Genomic DNA, 20,274 nt, shown 5'->3' on the forward strand with positions numbered 1-20,274 from the left:
TGAACCTGATCAGGATTATTAACGCTTGAGAAGGAATGGATTCCTACTCGGAATTACACCGCGAAAATAAGACCCCCTTCTCAACAATCCCAACTTCCCAATAACGACGATCGATTGCAGGATTCGTAGGCAAATAATTTTATAACGCTGCTTTTATAAATGTGATTTCTCCGATATGCAATATAAAATATCCACTTCGATCATATCCACTACATCGTATCATACCATATCAAATCCATAATCAATCCGAGTAGAATAGTACCCGCTGCTTGCATCTGATTTGCTATGCCGATTTCCATAGGCTCTATGGTTTTGAAGTCTGTGTTAGGGAAGCATTCCGATTTCCAGAAACGCAAGCAAGTACAAAAGTACCCGCAGCTCGCATCTATTTTGCAATGCCGATTTCCCCAGGCTTCATGATTTTGAAGTTTGTGTTAGTGAAAAATACCTATTTGCAGAAACTCAAACGAATACAAAAGTACCCGCTGCTTGCATCTAATTTGCTATGCCAATTTCCCCTGGCTCCATGGTTTTGAAGTCTGTGTTAGGGAAACATCCATCCATTCCAGCGATCGTACCTCAATCGTTGCGCAATTATAACTGAGTTGATTTCCAAGCGGCACTCGCTTATATACCGATTGGTGTGATTTCAATAGCCTGTTTTAAAAGCAATTTTAGGGCTATTGAAACAAATTTTTGGATCAAAAAGTAACAATCATATAACGCGTAGACATTTTATCTTTCGAATGAAGTGTTTATCATACTATTTCATTCAGTTGTTTAGGAGCTATTAACGCTCAAAATCTCGTTCTCCGGCGTAACGCTTTCATTTGCGAAAGTTTGAACTTACACCCCAGTATAGAAATGAAAGACGTAGTTCTACGTCAAAAAAATCTAACTGTATATAATCGAGACCAAAATTGTATATAATCGAATCACATATAATCGAGTCCGACCTGTATTGTGTTTAAAAAAACTTTTTTGAATTTTTCTCATCAATTTCAATACGGTATCATTTTTCGTTGAAGCATTTTTATTTGTTTTAAATGATTGAAGGAAAATGGAAACTTCTCAATTTATTCATTTCATAATTTTTTGTTTTAAATAAAACATATATATTAGAGTCTAGGAAAACAAACTAAATCGAATTGTTTTCTTTCTAGCTTTGAGAAACTTTTAGTTTTAAATTTTTGTATGTTTTATTTGAATTGTTAATTTATAACAAAGCCGCAGCGTTTCAAACATCACTGGAAATATTTTAAAAAATTGCTACTGTGACTTTTTGCAGAGTGTATTTAAAAAAGTTTTTGATATGTTTCTTAGAATTATGAACTTACATGTACCAGAATGTATAGTTGGTATTAATTGAGATAGTGCTGTATAAATTTCTCTAAAATTTGGTTCGGTGATTCATAATATTATGGAACGGGTCCATATCAAGCAATAGTAACTAACTAGTTGCTTTTTCTTCAATTTCACTACCGAAAACTTCACGTATGGTCTTTTCTAAAATAAACATTCGGTCACCGTCTTCCAGCGCAGACTGGATATACACATCCATCGTGTTGAAAATCATTACCCGAGATCCCTGCGGGACTTTCTTATTTAACACTTGCCGAGACAGTACCGAAACCCACAAAGGGCCGCAGATAATATCGCAGGGGACGACCGAAATCAACGTCATTCCTCCCCTATCCGGCAGACAGAGCCCATCACAGATCAAAAAGTCAACCAGAAGAAAGAGAGACCATCACAGGGCAATATAAAAGCATTAGTTACATTATTATCCTTTTTAGATTAGATACACCATCTGTAAACATTACAAAAACGCATCCCGTCGTATCCTGCGCGCGTGAGTAAAGTGATTTATCGCTCGACGAGGGGTGAATTTTATGTAAAATCATTGCGCTCCATTAGGGCTTACCAGCGTGATTCCGTTTTTGGCAGAGGGGTGGTGGGTGATGGCGCGAGGGGCATAAATTAGGCGTGGTGTGAAAACAGCTGATTTTTATTTTACTTTTCGCCCAATCGATAGGAAATTTTCCGGCTCATTTCGGTTCGGAAATGATTGACGTTCCCGTTCCACGCGTTCGTGGTTGAACATTAAAAAGCAAGAGGAAGGACGCTTACCTGGACACGCGACTCGGTCAGTCCGATCCGCATAGCGATTTCCTCCCGCATAAATATGTCCGGATAGTGTGTCTTGGAGAAGCACCTTTCCAGTTCGTTGAGCTGAGCCGGGGTAAAGCGAGTGCGATGCCTTTTCTGTTTGCCATTTTTATCAGTATTCTAGGGGAGAGTAAGAGAAATTGTTCACTTTTATGGAGACGGCCGGGCACAGGGCACGAACAGGACGCTTAGCTACATTTACCTGATCCTGGTGTATATTGTGTGGCTCGCAGAGACCTCCACCGCCGCCTCCGGTTGGGCCACCACTGTTCACATGAAGCCTATTTCCGTTATTGTCCGAGCTGACCGAATTTGGAACTGGACCAAAACCGTTGCCACCGTGCAGCGACGTGATGCCCGCTTTCGGCAGCTCGCATTCCTTGGGTCCTGCAAAAACAGAGAGCACAAAAACACTCAATGCTAGGAACTAATTGGTTTCATTGATTTTTATGTTCGACTGTGCAACGATAATGAATAGACAGAACAGAGCTAATTAGTTATACCCATACCGTCTGCCACTTGTACTTAACCCGAACATGTAATGCATTCAGCATTCGATTCTCATTACTTCAATGTCAACGTGTTTCCGACACCGAAAAATGTACGGCGTTTTCCAATGGAAACACACACACATAACTTTCGAGCAGAAAAGCGAAAATGCATTCCACCCCTTCCCTCTCATTTGCATCCCAATCGTCGAACAGAGAATTTTCCGGATGTTGCTAGCATGTGACATCAACAAACACTTGCTCCTACTCCTCTCGACCTCTTCCCAATCAAACACTGACTGCGACAAAATTCTACTTTACGATAAATGCAGTAAAGTTCTCTCCTGCTTCCCCACCCCGTATTGTCGGCGTTATTTTTTTGTGTTTGTTTGTATCCACCTGAGCGTACCTGAATCCCGGACTCAAGGTATTAAGTTCGTTCGGTGCAGAACCGATTTTCAAGCCATAGTCACGTACGGCATTCATCTACATAAAACGTACCGGCATAAAATAGGTTTTAATAAAATTAAATTAAACATTATCACCGCTTTCAGCGACTTTGCTCCGGACTGCTGGTGCTGGGGATGGTGGTGGTAGTAGAAGTGCTGTTTTGGAAAGTTTTCACACCTGTACCCAGAAGGACGATGGTGAACACGGTTGCGACCGACGGTGTTTCGGATGCCGAGAAGTCCGAAAAGCGTGGATTTGTGCGGTATGGAATCGTTAAGACAATTCGATTTTCGCCGGATGGCAATAAACTTTTAGGGGTCGTGGAAAATAAATGATCGGTTTGTAAACACTCCGAGATTGTGTAAAAGTCCAGATATTTTTATTTTTACATTTCGGGAAGCCTATAACATCAATAATGTTAACGACCCCAAGAACATAAAGTAGCTTATTTGTTAATGATTTGCTTCATTCAATACAACGCATCGCAGCATAGGTGCGTTCAAAATGCGTTTATCTCGAAGCCTTGGTTATTTATTGTTTTTTTTATATCGCGTTATCACAGATGTTTTTTTTTATATCGCGTCGCCATTTTGGTGGTTTTTTGTTAAATTTTGAAAACCCGATAAGCTACGCGCTAGAGAATATATTTTTACATATTGTAGCCAAATTTCGGTTGAGACAGTATTCTAGTCTAGAAATTAAAAAAAATCAATTTATTATTCGTCATATTTCTGAAGCTCAGGCATTCAAGAATGTACCCTAGAAAGGACTTCTCGAAAATCCTATTATTCACTATTTTGAAGAAAATCGGGAAACGTTTTAAAACAACGTTTTAATCCGCATTTTTCTCTTCAAACGGCCGCCATTTTGTCGAAAAACATGTTTTTGACATGTCCGAGGTTCATGCGATATCGGCATCTGATTCAGAATCTGTTAATTTTTTTGACGTAGGACTACGTCTTTCATTTCTATACTGGGGTGTAAGTTCAAACTTTCGAAAACGAAAGCGTTACGCCGGAGAACGAGATTTTGAGCGTTAATAGCTCCTAAACAACTGAACGAAATAGTATGATAAACAATTCATCCAAAAGACAAAATGTCTACGCGATATATGCTTGTTACTTTTACTTTTGATCCAAAAATTTGTTTCAATGGCCCTAAAATTACTTTCAAAACAGGCTATGGAAATCACACCAATCGGTATATAAGCGAGTGCCGCTCGAAAATCCACTCAGTTTTAATTGCGCAACGATTGAGGTACGATCGCTGAAATGGATGGATGTTTCCCTAACATAGACTTCTAAACCATGGAGCCAGGGGAAATTGGCATAGCAAATTAGATGCAAGCAGTGGGTACTTTTGTACTCGTTTGCGTTTCTGTCAATTGGAATGTTTCCCTAACACAGACTTCAAAATCATGAAGCATGCGAAAATTGGCATTGTAAAATAGATGTGAGCGGCGGGTACTTTTGTACTCGCTGCGTTTCTGCAAATCGGAATGTTTCCCTAACGCAACTTTCAAAACCATGGTGCCAGGGGAAATTGGCATAAAAAATTAGATGCAAGCAGCGAGTACTATTGTACTCGGATTGACTATGGATTTGATATAGTATGATACGGTGTAGTGGATATGATCAAAGTGGATATTATATTACATATCGAAGAAATCACATTTATAAAAGCAGCGTTATAAAATTATTTGTTTAGGAATGCTGCAATCGATCGTCGTTATTGGGAAGTTGGAATTGTTGGGAAGGGGGTCTTATTTTCGCTGTGTAATTCCGATGTAATTGTGTAAAATTTTTTGTCCCTTTTATATTAGGCTCATTGGCATTTTAGTTGTAACAGAGCCGAATTTTAATCGTGAACATGTTACATATTTATCATATCTATAATTAATACATTACACAGTTGCCATTTTTCGGCGTTAGAGTATTCCCTTCTATACCATTCCATATGGTACACATTTACACAGTAGCAGCCATTTAGGCGTAAGAGTTTTCTATTTGTTCTTCCATTATCCAGTTAGACCGGACAGCGGAGACAGTTGATTGATGTTTGTTGAGTTATTTATAGAACAACAGCCCGATGTGTCTTGCAGAGCAGAGCAGTTGTATGGATGAATCGATCATATTTCGACCGTGGATCGATCTCCATCACTGATGATTGTTGCGTGGACGTAGTTATTCTGTAACAACACAAAGATGGTCAATGAGGGCCCTGAGTTTCGAACTCACGATCGATCGCTTACTAAGCGAACGCACAACCAATGTGGCTACGGAGGCCCCCTATCCATTCCTTCTCAAGCATTAATAATCCTGCTCCGGATCAACGATGATTCCAATTGTCGGGGCTCGGGCAGTGAGTACTATTTGCGCTGGGTATTTCCGAAGAGGAATCGATTCCCCCTTTGAACGTTAATGATTTTTTTTCGGCTAAACGAAGTGGTATGATAATCACTTTATTCGAAAGATGAAACGTCTAAGATTTATATGCCTGTTACTTATTGATTGCTAAGTTAACGTTAGTCCTACGTCCACCTTGCGGTTATATCAAAGATATAACCCACTTCTAGTTTTTTGTTTCAGATAACCAGAAGGGCTGGAATCGTGTATGCCATGGCCCACTCACTTCATCAGCTTGTAACTATTCTAACTATGAATATTGTTTTCCAGTTCAATTTTTGTTTTATTGCTAAAAGATAGATAAACAATTAATGGTATAATGGATACTAAAAATATTCTTTGTTTTATTTTTGGGGAGCTCGAAAAAACGTCCGAAATTCATGTCGCTACACTAGAATACCCCCTTAAAGCGGCCTATACACGTTCAATACTATTGATCAATATTTTGGTTGATGGGCGATTAATTATACTGCACAAACCAAAATATTGCGCCATAATATTGAACGTCTATGGGATGCTTAATACACCAATTAACTATTGGTTGAGCATATTAATACTGTTGAATAGTTAGATTGTCCTTTTGTCTTTGTTATCACCCGATAATTCACCGAAAAAATTGAGTTGCACAGATAGAAATATTTGAAACAAATCTGGCATCACTGAAAATGTCATATTTTTGTTCCTGTTAGCATCGACGCTAAGACGCAAGGGATTCTTTCTTCTCACCCATTTAATGAAAAATGAATTGCAGATCCGGATGTTTATTCCAAATCAGTAAGTTTCAATTGTTTTGTATCGAAATGTGACTGATTTGAAGTGATTAAAATAAATAAACTTGGAGAAAAAGAGAATTTATAACGCGCAGAATTAGGCTCTTCATATTGTTATTATGCTCCTTATGCCACTCAGCCTGTGCAAGGTGAAACAGGGGTGACTTCGGAACAGAAAAATATCCGCTATTCTCGTCAGCAGTTTGTCCTGGCCATGGAGATGAGCAAAAAAGGTATTTCAAAACGCTGAGCACCAAAATATCAAGGAATTCCGGAAAGTACTTTCCATGCACAATTAAAATTGAAAGCGTAAAACTCCATGGAAAACACTCAGTTTGCGAAAGGAAGAGGAAGAAAACATCGTCCAGTGTGTAACCGCGGTATCCATAACCGGGTTTCCGATTGATACGAAACGCGCACCATTGAAATGAAGAACCTATTGAGGGGGGATGTTCCTGGATACAAGTAGCTGAACTCTGGTTGGTTTGGAATAATTCCTTGAAGCAGATCAACCAAATCTTTCTGATTGCGACTTGGCCCGGTCATGAAAAACGAAAATTACATTACACTTGATTATATTTGAGGGGCCTAGAATGCAAGGGGTGTAAGTGACTTGATCGATTTCTCTTCATCAACTTTTTCTTTAGTCAATAACTCTACTACAAAAACGTTCCAATTTAAGTTTGCTATATAATCCGATAGTTGAGGTTCTGATCTATCTTCCACATTGTCAAATACAGCTGGGAATGTATTTGCAGCTAAGTTATGACCAAAAGAGAGAGTCGATGTAGAGAAATCGATCAAATCACTTACACCCCTTTCATTCTAAGCCCCTAATTTTATAGTCAACTGCGAAATACTTACCAAGTAATCACAGTAAACTGTTAACGATGATGAGAATCGATGAAACACGGGAGAAATTTAAATATTGATTAACGGGTAAATTCTACGTGCTTACGCTAAGCAAATGTCAAACACAAACGATAATGAGTAGTGTTTTCAGATTTTTGCCGATTATGTTATAATTCAAATGTAGTTCTCATACGAAATGATAGTGAACCCAAGGGATTATTCTAAAGAAGCAATTGTGATATTTATAGTTATATCATAAGTGCATTAAACATTTCAAGATATTAGAACAAAGTGTACGAAATATGAAGCTGTCCGAAAAATGATTCAGAACGGTATAAAATGTGAATAACATCAAATCAGAACCAATCCGAAACGTTTCATGGATTTACCGAATCAAATATAAATGGTAGGTATTTTATACCAGTTGGAAGTATGGAAATAGCGTTTATAATTATTCTATTGCCGTTTCAGATCAACGTAATCGTGTTGACTCGACTTTTAGTAATGCACTGTGTGCAGAGAAATTTTATGGGTGCGCAGAATCTGGAACACACATGCGCAGAGTTAGAAAGAACATATTTAAGTGCGCTGAATTAGGCATACATGATATGTTTCCGAAAAAAATAATTTTTTAAATAATTTTCTAGTGCATTGTTTGCGAATTTTTTTTCAATGTTACTATTAATGATATAGTTTCAAGACCACATTAGCTGTTTTCTGATATGGTGCATATATTTTGTCCCAGAATGGTTGAAACTTTGAAAAGTCTTAACAAAGTCTGGCACACAGATTTGTATATCCAAATAAAAATATGCTCCCTCAAATAGTATTTCTGTGGCAACGGTGAAATAGAATTGGTCTGCACTTATTTTTTTGTTCTGTGGGTTAAATAAAAACCATGAAAAACATGCAGGAAAAAACGAATGATTTCGAATGCTTTTAACTCGAAAATTTCTTAATAAATCGGGAAGATGTTTGCATCAATTGATAGGAAATATTTATGGTTTCCCGAACACAGACTACAAAATCAATGTGCCTGGGGGAATCTTAACGCGGACTTCAAAATCAATGTGCCTGGGTGAATGCGCTTCGCAAATATATGCAAGTCGGGGACGTTTTTGTGTCGAAATATGCGATTGATTCAACAATATACGTTGGACGTGCATGTTGAAATCGAAACTGAGTGCCTGCAGTTCATCAAAACAAGCAAATTCGCGGTTCGAGAACTACGTACACACGAGAGATGCAATCATTCAGAAATATAATCGGAAAAATATCGTAAATATAAAATACAATTCTCGTTTGACAATTCTTCCTTTCGCATGTTTTGGTAGTTCTAGGCATCAAACGTAAACGGACGAAAAGCCCGTTAAATTCGCAAAAGTTATTGAAATCGTGTTGTATGTATCGTTAGGGTAATGTCCATATGGAGTATGTGGAAAGAAAAAAAAAACTACAGACACTCCGTGGACATTCTCTATACCGCTACCTCTGTTGTTATCCTGGACATTTCTCTATGTTTGGAGAAAAAAAACTCGAGAAAATTATTGACAAGCGGTAAAATTACATTTTAATTTTGTTTCTATTTTCTATGCTGTATTATTCGAATGTATGAAAACGAAAGTTACGAATCGTTCATTCCGCGAGTCACGGATTTTTCACTTCTGATACTATTTGCGATTAAATGCTACTCTAATTTACCCCAAACTTTGAAAAATCGGCTAGAAAGAATGGCTCAAAACCTTCACAGATGTTTAGGTAATACACTAGGCTTAAAAATTTGCCTGCAAACATTAGAACATACTGCGATTTTTGCAGAATTACATTGTATTTTGTAAAGCACCATAAAAATCCTGTTTTTGGCACTTTTTGGAAATCGATGCAAAAAAAAAAATTAAATATTTTTTTCCGTCAAAGTAACAGGTTATCCCTGTGTAGAATTTATTTGAGTTTTCAAAACTGCCTTTCGATTTACAAAGCAGTTGTTGTTTATTGAATTATTCATCATCAAAAGCAAAGGGGTAATTTTTCATTCAAACTGAAATATCTCTGTGTGGGAAGGTTCTACAGGAACGTTCTTGAAACCAATGTGGGATGGTCCTACAGGAACGTTAATTGGATTAGCTATTAAGTTGGTTAGCAAAAAATTGTGTTAGTCTAGGATATTCTTTAATGAACAAAGAAAAATAGCTTTTTCATTTCTTCCCAATATTGTTGCCCACTACATCTACACACATCAAGATAAAAATGGGTACGTAAAATATTCTAATTCCTGAAAGTTGTTGCTTCAAAATAATGTGCATCTCATCGATATGCGTTGATTTTTCACGAAGTTACAGCACGTCAAAAATCACTCAAAATTTCCAACTTCGCACTCTGTTCCTCTAATTATTTTTGTCGAGTGTAGTTCCACTTTTACATTAATTTAATTACTAATTTTGTATGAATAATGGACATTCAAACACACAACACACATAACACAACGAGATTGTAGAACGTTTACGAGTTCACTCGAATACCATTTATCCAGATAAAACGTTTGCCCGAGTGGTAAATAATCTCGAATGAGAAAGAAAGAAATATAAAAAAAAATTGTTAATGATCCTGATAATAAATTAAAATCAGTTGAACGCCACCCGCTAAAGAAGCTCATTTTACAAAGAAGAAATGATTTTCTGTAAGTATTGAATTATGATATTTACGTTTGCAAAATCTGGTTCAGATATTTACAAGGAAAAAAAAACGTTGAAAAACAGTTCAGCTTTAACACTAAACCTACCGATGTTTCATGTATACCTATTCCTACCACAACGGGTCAAGTGACCGTTTATGAATAGTTAGTGAACAATGACTTGATTTATAAAGTTTTGTTGAGAACATGGCATACCATCTTTCTCACGTATATTTCGACATTTTGGGACAACAATTATTAGCAAAATAATGCAATTACAATTTCTGACACGCAAAATAGCGCTGTAGTTTGGAATGGTTACTGTTAGCTCGCTTGGATAGTTAGCAATACAATTAGTTCTAATCATTCACTATTCATTCACAAATACAACAAAATATATAAAGTAATAGCAAAAAAATGTGTAATTCAATACTTTTGTATCACAACCACACATACAAATCTTTCTAATATCATATAAATGTTTGCAAGGGTCAAATGACCCGTTGCGGTAGTTAGGGCAGATTACATATTTTTCTCAATAAAAAAAATTACTCCTCTCTGTAAACACTGAAACATACATTCGATGTATGTTTTAGGAAAAGTAGTGTAGGCAAATGATATTGTGACAATGCAATTCGCAAGAAAATTTTGACTAAAAGTTTAGTTTAGTGTTAAGTGTTTAGTTTAGTGTTAAGATGGAAAAATAAAAAAAATAATTTTTGGTACTTACGTATTAACGCCACCGCAACACAATTTTTATTATGAGTTTATTTTGGAATGGAATTTATTTTGAGATCAATGTAATGGGAATGAAGTCCCCATCTCGTGACGAAGATGAGGAAGCAAGGCGGGAAGTGACGCAATCCGAGTCGGAAGCGACGGTCTCTCACTACGCACCTGTATCCCACCGATTGCTCGGTTGGTTTGAAACATAGGAGACAATCCTATAGTTAGGTCCGACCGAGCGTTAGCAAGCTTCGGATGGCATTCGTTTGCCCGGTAATTTTTTGCATTGAAATATGAATCGTATATCTAAAAGCAAAAAATTGGCCGGAAAAACGTAATGCACCAGGCAAAGACTTTTTTACCAGTGTGGAAAAGACGGCAGATAGTTTTTTGAAACCGTAAAACCGTAAAATCACCCAAAAAAACGAGATTTAAAATTTTGTTTTGTTGATGCCAAATGTCTTAAGATTGCAAGAAACGTCCATATTTACTGTAATCTCGAAAAATTTCTTTTGTCGAAAATTGACTTTTTGGCACCGGTCGTTTTTTCGTTTGAAAAGTCGATTTATTATTTTTCGCGGGTATCAACATTTAGCAAAAAGTCCCGTTCGAAGATTCGAGATGCTCATTTTCATTGGCTCTCTAATTTAGGTGCTCGTGATTGTCGGCTCCGTTTGGATAGCAAAGAAAAGCACAGAACAAAATAATGTATGTAAGCTAAAATGCCGTGGCATTGCCACCTACTAAAAAACTTTTTTTTTTCGCTGCACGAGGATTAATAATTCAATATTTTATTTAATTAAACACTTCTAAAGGTATTCGTCAATAAGCAAAATATGCGTTATGGGTCAGGCAGTAATCCACACGTACTCCATGAGTTAACATTGCATCCCGACAAAAATACGGTTTGGTGCGGTTTATGGTCCGGTTCCTCCATGATGATCAAGACCGGCACGTTACTGTGAATGGGAATCGCTACCGCTCAATGATAACCGGATATTTTTGGCCCAAATTGGATGATATGGATTTGGGTAATATGTGGTTTCAACAGGACGGCGCCACAAGCCACACAGCGATTTTAACAATCGATTTATTGAAAACCAAGTTTGGTGAGCGTGTTATCGCACGAAATGGCCCAGTCAATTGGCCGCCTCGGTCGTGCGATTTGACGCCGTTAGACTATTTCCTATGGGGCTACGTCAAGTTTTTTTTTTTTTTTTTTCTGTATTATAGTGACTTTCAACGCTTCTGGCTGGTTCGTCACTTTTACCTTCCATTTTGGAAGAATGTCGGGAGTGAGAATTGAACTCGTGATCTTGAGCGTGAGAAGTATGGATGTTACCTCCACGCCAGATCGGCTCCGGCTACGTCAAGTCTGTGGTCTATGCCAACAAGCCAGCGACGATTGAATTGATCAAATGTACTTTCACATGAATAAAGAATTTCATGATTATCCAAAATCATTTTTGTTTCATTAAAAAAAACTTTTTTAGCGCTCTTATTGTAAAACCCTTCATATTGCAACCAATTTTTACGTAGGACTATGTCTTTCATTTCTGTACCAGGGTGTAAGTTCAAAGTTTCGAAAAACGAGAGCGTGACACTAGGAGTGCCAGATTTTGAACGTTAATACCTCTTTGTCTGCTGAACGGAATGGTTTGATAATCACTTCATTCGAAAGATCAAATGAGTTATATAGTCGTTAATTATTGACCCGGAAACATGTTCCAATAGCTTAAAAATTGCTTAAAAACTCACGGAGGGAGGGTTGTGTCCGAGACACGACCGCATAGTTGACGTAGGATTCCGTTAGGCTTTCGGTTGATTTTGGATATGTTTGAAAGATTACATTGTTAAACTCTTTGATAATGATTTGGTGGCCCTGAAAAGGGCCGTTTTGTTTGATTGTTGGGTATTGTTTGTTCATTCCACCAGTGTTTACCGAGCGATGATAACAGAAGGTGGATGGTGCGATGAAACAGTCGTTGGATGGTGCGTATCAGATAAAAGATGCCGAAGTGGAACGGGATATGATAAAAATCACCCTCTGTGATCCTAGACGAGATGCCTGCTGTGTTATGTATGGATGAAATAAAGGAAGAAAAACTCACCAATATAATATAAGATAACTACCAATACCGAACACAATTATCAATTTTTCTCATCAGTGTTAACATATTACTTTAACATAGAGAAAACTTTTGTACTCGCATGTATTTGTGTAGACCGGAATGTGTGCGAGCTTCAACAGCAAATTGTTTGGAAACCGTGTATCTTTCGACGATGAAAATTTCACGTTGATCCGTTTTGTCAGCTACTCAAATCACGAAATCGCTGAAGGTGGCTAAATCGACAGTATATGAAGCACTGAAACGCTTTCGTGAAAGTGCAAGTGTTATTCTCACGGATCAGAGGACGGATCTTAGTGGAACATATGTTGAGGTTTAAGATATTGAGATAATTAACGCAAACTCTCGGACTACGAACCCGCCACAAACACAACTTTATTCGAAGTTCATATCCGGAGAGTAAATATGCGAGATGTTTATCGTTATTTCAGTGTCTGCAGGTAAACAAGCAGGACGCTGAAGCAAAACGTGGATGCTAAAAGATCACTTGTACCATGAAAGATGAACAACAAGGTTTTAACGAGGAAATATCAATGATTGGAATTCCAAATAATCCAAATCCAATCCAAATTATTCATTACACCTTGTAACAGAATAACACACAACCTACTCAGCTTGAATAAGGCAGATTTAAGTACATTAACCGGTTTATTGACCGGACACTGTTCGAGCAGGTATCACCTTAAAAAATCGGAAAAAGTGGCAGATGATAACTGTCGTTTCTGCAGTTTCGAAGCTGAAACTTCGGAACATTTACTGTGTCAATACAGTACACTAATTCAGCGACGACTGCGGATTCTTGTAAAGGGCATTCTCATGTCTAACGAGATTGGGTCTGCTTAACCATAAAGGAAGTTATACCTTCGTGGGGGGGGGGGGGGGGATATGCCTGGTGCGACTATCACTTATTCCCTGAGTGATGGAACAAACTGACACTGCATACATAGCAAACCGGAGTGCATTACAATAGATCAAACAAATGGTCGCTGTGGTACAATGCTCCTACAGAAGAAGAAGGTTTTGACGAAGTACGAAGGATACATGCTGATTAGGGTGCCAATGAAAATGGACATCTCTAATTTCAAAAAGTTACCTCATAAAAATGTTCACCACCTCGAAAAAACATCCTATGCCAAATATTAGCTCAATCGGACTTAAGGAAATCGGGGTTTTCAAATGTTTTTTTTGATGCCAAATGTCTTAAATTGCATGAAACGTCAAGGTCTAGTGTAATCTCGAAAAAAAATTTTTTTTTTCGAGAATACACTAGATCTCGACGTTTCATGCAATTTTAAGATATTTGGAATCAAAAAAAAAAATTTTCGAAGACCCCGATTTCCTTGATTTTGATTTTTTGATTTAAAAAAAACTCTAACATTGACCGCTTTGCGCCGCTCTCCCTTAAGTCCGATTGACCTGATATTTGGCATAGGGTATTTTTTCGAGGTGGTAAACATTATGTATAGGGTAACTTTTTGAAATTTTAGGGTCGATTTTTTCCCATACATTCATTGGCACCCTAATGCTGTTGGATGACGAAATGTACGTGAAGGTGGATTTTGGACAGCCCGCAGGCCTGAAATTTAAGAAGGATGCTGCTAGACAAAACGTTCCCAGCTAATTTAAGTTCGTTTTCGCTGATAAATTTTCCAGAAAGTTCTTGATTCTTGATTTGCAGCTGTGGACAGAAAACCAAGGTTTTTGTCACAAACAAGACAATGGACTCAAAAATGTATAGGGGAGGGTGCCTGCAGAAACTTCCAGTGAAGGTTTGGCTAGATTTGGTAAGCTGCCACTACAGTCGATGGGTGCTTCAGAGGTTCCCCGTGACAATGAGATCGATTACATTGAAAAAGAGCTCAATCCTCCCAATTGCCCTCAATTCCGCCCAATCGAAAAATATTGGGCAATTGTGAAGCGAAATTGCGGAATTTGTGCCAAAGTTGTGACAAAGTTCTACATCAAATGGGAAAAATAATAGGGAGGAAAAAAATAGAAAAAATTTCATTGCCAGAGTTCCTGTCTTCATCAACCATAAACATCTATTTATAAACCATGGAAATCACATCACTTCCATGGACAGGTAAGAATGAAGCAAACATTTACCTTTTCAAATATTGCCCCACACGTTACAATCCGTACGCCAGGAACGAAAAACTGCCCACAAAAAGTGAACGCTAATGAACATCACACAACACTCAGATCGTATTGTTTTCCCTGGCTTATCTCGCATCACTTCGGCTCTCGTTCGTCAGAAGACAGGTTTGAACCAAAACATCGTACCTGGTGTGTGGTTTACACGCATGACTGACGAGATTTTCGATCTTCCACCGAAGTTTCAATATCTCGCCTGTTCTGGATATCTCTTTTCGGCGGTCGATCCCGCGCTGATCAAGCGTCTTGAATGACTCAATCCCAGCTGAGAAGGGATGGATACCAAAACGCTGCCAGTCATGCGAAGCATGAATGGTAATCATAAAACCAAGAAAACAAACTGTCGAATACCTCATTATCATGATCATTTTATTTCACAGCGTTCGGGATGCACGGGACACTGGTCTGTGCTGTCTGTGGACCGTTGTAGGACTTCACGATAAGTGAAGTCGCGCAAAACATTTGGTACCGTGGTGGAGTGACCACACGGAATGGTTCGCCGGGGCCTGTCACGGACCTGTCTTCGCGTCTTCATGATTTTTTGAACTACACGTTCTGCTTTTTTCTTTACGGAACATTGCCCGTTTGGTGGCTTGGAGAAGTGCACCACAAACGGTAGCCAAAATCGTATACATGTGTTAAAATTAACACCTGTGCTGCACACACAAAAAAACAACACGATGTGTGTACAAAATCAGATGAAGACGGGACAGCAGTCTGAGTGCGCTCAGTCGGGTTGAAAATAATGAACAGATTTCATATATTTTCATGAATCAACCGCACTGCAGACAGACGAATGCAGGTCGTGTGTAAGGTACGTTGGGTATTGTCTGCCGGATGGGACGGGGCACAAACGGTGGGGGAAATGAAATCGTCCGGCTGTGGTTGATGGATTCTGACAAGTGCAGCGACGCGTTTGGGCTACCGGTTGTAACCTAGATTCGTGAACAAAGGGAATGAAGCAAACATCATATCGTTCAAAAATACTCTCTCGTGGTGCATCGAGATGTTGTCCGAACTGTCGAACAATCGATCGGGTCGAGACCGGCGCATTCGAATCGTGGCTGGACCGTGATTTTTCAAACTTGCTATATTCATATACATCTATTTATTTTATGTACACGAAAAAGTGCATTTTAAAATCGATGTCTGCACTGATTTTTAAGATAACTAAACGTCCTTGCCGCTTTTAGCATTCGTTAGCCAATTTTCCACAACATTAGGCTTCTGCAGCAAATCGTAATTCCCTTTAACCAAGCGTACGATGGTCTGGCATTTGGTGTCCCTCACATCCCGTCGTTGTGGCTGCTGTCTAGTTTCTCGCCCGTCTCGGTCCCAGGGGCCTCTTTCAATTTGAATTATGAAAACTTGCACAGACGTTAGTGGTGTTAGCAGTCTCATCGGGTTGTACGCCCCGGCAGATCCACGAGTAGTCGCCGTTTTTAGCACAGACACTCTCGTCGTCAAACATGAAAGGACACCGAGGCTGAGATTTCACACCCGCTCAGTGTTTTGTTCACCAGATCTGGTATGTGTATCGCAACCTTCCACGGAATGATACGTGGGGCACGAAATACACCAGGGAAACCAGCTTGTTGTGAATACCCGTCGAAGGTTATACTCGTAGCTCCCGAAAATGGATCGATACCGCACGCTTTTCCATTTTCAGAAACAAACACATGATATTTTTGTCATATTCCTTTAGATATCGATTTTATAATGCAAAATTATTTGCGAATAAATATACAAACATAATATTTCGACGACCATTACTTTTTTTGCTTCACTTCTCATCGATCCGTGTCTTTCGTTTTGTCAGAGATCTGCTCAATGGTTGTGTGTTGTGATTTCGCGCATTTCGTGGGGTACTGTTGAATATTTCAGTGCTACGCTAAAGCTGTCAGCAGTTTTTGTTTTTGCTGTCTCTTGCCCGACATGACGCGTCACTTTTCTCACTTTTGACTCGGCAGCTTGACGTGAGCGGGAAACCTTTAACCGCTTGGTGTGGTCATGAAATGGCGGCTTTTCCCTGAAGAAGTTTACGGCGGTTAAAGGATCCGAAATTCTCTAGTAGAAAACGCATACGCGATCCAATCGATAGTGATATTTTATGCATCATACTCATTGCGGAACTTTTCACCGGAAGGGGAAGTGGGATGCTCTGAACGAGACATAGATTATAAACGAGATTGTCTATTACGAAAAATCTGCTAATTTTTCGATTTTATAAATTTTATGTGTAATTCGTACGATTTTGTGGGTTTCACAGCTGGAATAAATAAATGCCAAGCCCGCCGGGGTATGACTGTTGTATCATTTTGGGGCAGTTTAAAAATACATTCCAAATTTTTTGGCTGAATTTTGAAATAAATTCGGGACCTGGAAATAGATTCGGCAGGCCATACAAATGAAACTCAAATTTCTGCATTACTCGAGAATTAATCAAGCAAATGTAACCAAATTTTGCATGTAGGGGTTTAAGGGTGCAATAAATGTTTCTGTGATGGTTAGATACTCCTCCCCCCTCTCTTAGGTGGGGCTGCCAGAAAAATGAAACACGAATTTCTGCATAATGATAAATGTTTCTATGATGGTATGACACCCCTCTCTCCTTTGGAATGGAGAGGGGGTTTCATAAAAAATTTTACACATATTTCAACCAAAAACATTCAAACCAAACATGACAATTGAAAATTTTCGGAAAACTCTGAAGGAAAAAAGGGAAAATTCGGAAAATTAAATTTCCATATGTTCTACGCACGATAAAACGCGCTTCTATATCTTCTTCTATCTAAACCAATAAAAAAGTATCGCCGAATGTGTTGATAGGAGCAGAACTCTTTATTATATCATATTTTCTGTATAAAACATTTATTCCATGTAACGGAGAAACATGTTATTTGCAAGTGGTTGAAAAATCTTGAACGGGAATTGTGTCTGAAAATAATCTGATATTATAATGATGAGTTTTGTTAGAAATACTAGGAATTTTATAGTAACAGGTAAATTCAATGGGGTCGATCAAAAGATCAATCAATGAACAGCTCTGTGATTGGACCCATGAACTTGCTCATAGTAAGAAAACGTGAATGTTTGAAGGTATTGATAACAAAAAACAAATTTTGGGTGGGTCAGCTAGTAATTTATAATTATTGGAATTTTACAATCTTAGGCCAAATGTACATTGTAGTTTCAAGCAAAACAACCGGGTGTTTCATTTTTTAAAACTTTGTATTTGTTGCTATCAAGAATTAAAATTTTCATTGTCCAAACTCCAATGATAACTTTTAATAGGATTTTTTTTATAAGAGCGTGTTTATAATATCTAAACTTTCTTTGGAAACATCACAGCTCGGATGTCAGTTGTCTGATGAAACATGATGTTAATGGACTTTCTAAAACACATAAAAATTTAGTATTCGAAATCTTACTTGAAAATAAGAACATAAAGGGTGTGTCACATCAAATTGCATCACGGAAAAAACGCTGTAGAAATTTAATTTTTAGGAATTATATCTTCAGCTTTCGCTTATAATCAGATAAGAGTGTATAGATCACGTTGGCCATGCTTCACTGTCAATTTTTCGTAAATTTGGAAAAATGTCGTCGAACGAAAAAGAGCGTCGTGAAATAATCCTGTGCACTCATTTCGAGAATCCGGAGTTGTCACATCGGGACATCGGTAAGATGCTGGGAATCGTCCAATCCACGGTCAGCAGAGTACTAAAACGATACTTCAAGAACCTAACCATCGACCGGAAGGTGAAGAACGGCAAAAATGGATGCTCCGTCAGTGAAAAAGATCACAAGCGCGTAGTTAAGCAGTTTAGACGTGATCCGAGAAGTTCGGTCCGGGATGTCGCCAATAAGCTGAATTTGTCAAGTTCATTCGTCCAGCGGACCAAGCAGCGGGAGGGCCTGCGTACATACAAGGAAGAAGGCTCCTAACCGCGACGAAAGGCAAAACATGGTGAGGAAGACGAGTGAAGACGAGCCCGGAAGCTGTACACCGAAACGCTGACGAAGCCGCATTGCCTGGTAATGGACGACGAAACCTACGTCAAAGCGGACTTTCGTCAGCTGCCGGGCCTGTTGTTCTTCACCGCAGAGGACAAATTCAGCGTTCCGGAGGAGATTCGCAAGCAGAAACTATCCAAGTTTGCCAAAAAGTACATGGTGTGGCAAGCGATCTGCTCTTGCGGAAAGCGGAGCGCCCCCTTCGTGATGACCGGCACGGTAAACGGGCAGGTTTACCTTAAGGAGTGCCTACAGAAGCGCTTACTACCACTATTGAAGCAGCACGAGGGCCCGACCATCTTCTGGCCGGATCTCACTTCGTGCCACTATTCAAAGGACGTGTTGGAGTGGTACGAAGCCAACGGGGTCACCTTCGTGCCAAAGGAAATGAACCCGCCCAACGCGCCGGAGCTTCGCCCAATAGAGAAATATTGGGCGATTATGAAGCAGGCCCTCCGGAAGAACCCAAAAGTTGTGAAATCGGAGGCGGACTTCAAGAGAAAATGGATTTCTGTTCAAAAAAAACTACAACCTGACGTTGTACAGAACCTTATGGACGGGGTAAAGAGGAAGGTGCGAGCATACGGGCTTGGGCTCGAAGTATTAATAAAAAGTCTAAAATTTTCAAAAGGATCGGTCCACTGGGCGAATTTCTACAGCGTTTTTTCCGTGATGCAATTTGATGTGACACACCCTTTATACTTTTTTGAATCGTTATATTTAAAAAAAACCCTCAAAAAACCGTTTTTCACGCAAATAAATTTGTGAAAGTAGTCATTATTTCATGCAGGGCGTATGATAGCTTATTAAACATCTCGTAGGCGTGAAAGATGCTCATTTTTAATGAAAAATCCTTCTACAAAGTTTAGTAGTTTGATAAATGTTACGTGGAAATGAATAAATAGAAAAAAGAGCGAATAGTAAAGAGGATTTGAAACATTGTTTTGGTCGATTAAACCAGAAAAAGAGCTTAAAAATCCAAAGAAACTATTGAAATAAGGTGTTTTCTCCTTACTCAATTTCACATACAGCATAATACGAGTATTTCGTTAAAATTCAAAAATCAAAAATAAATGTGTATTTCACAAACCCATACCCGGAATAAAAAGCACAATCAAAAAATGATTCTAAATCCGGACGGTTAAAAGTTGACGATTAAATTGCTCATTGACGGAGTTGCATAAGGGTAAGTTAGAAGCCTTAGTATGGAGTATAGGGTGTGGAGCAAAGATTTTCGATCCGGGAAACCGCAAAACTCTTCGGTATACAAGACGGGGTCGATTATATAACCCGTTTGTATGTACGTGGGTAACTTTGTAACTTTGTCTGTTGCGCTGTCCCACATTAATAGATATTTAACCCCCTTCCTGTTGGCCGATTGATCTGAAATTTGGAACACATATTTGTCTCTGCAGTCATTATAAACCTGCGTATTTCATGATC

At 38.7% G+C, this 20,274-nt stretch overlaps 1 protein-coding gene across 4 annotated transcripts in view; it reads right to left on the reverse strand.

Annotated features, from left to right (window-relative positions):
- The window catches only part of LOC129768526 (homeobox protein orthopedia), a 133,106-nt gene that overhangs the window by 89,749 nt on the left and 23,083 nt on the right, over positions 1-20,274 (reverse strand). For 3 of the 4 annotated variants that reach the window (XM_055770242.1, XM_055770243.1, XM_055770246.1), the window contains exons 2-3: positions 2,372-2,556; positions 2,131-2,289 (exon numbers count right to left, since the gene is read on the reverse strand). In XM_055770242.1, coding sequence (XP_055626217.1) covers positions 2,131-2,289; positions 2,372-2,556 — 344 coding nt within the window. The remainder of the gene's footprint in view (positions 1-2,130; positions 2,290-2,371; positions 2,557-20,274) is intronic. The other variant, XM_055770244.1, reaches the window with a different exon arrangement.

The sequence above is a fragment of the Toxorhynchites rutilus genome, chromosome 2, assembly GCF_029784135.1.
Source record: "Toxorhynchites rutilus septentrionalis strain SRP chromosome 2, ASM2978413v1, whole genome shotgun sequence".
NCBI classification, from domain to species: domain Eukaryota; kingdom Metazoa; phylum Arthropoda; class Insecta; order Diptera; family Culicidae; genus Toxorhynchites; species Toxorhynchites rutilus.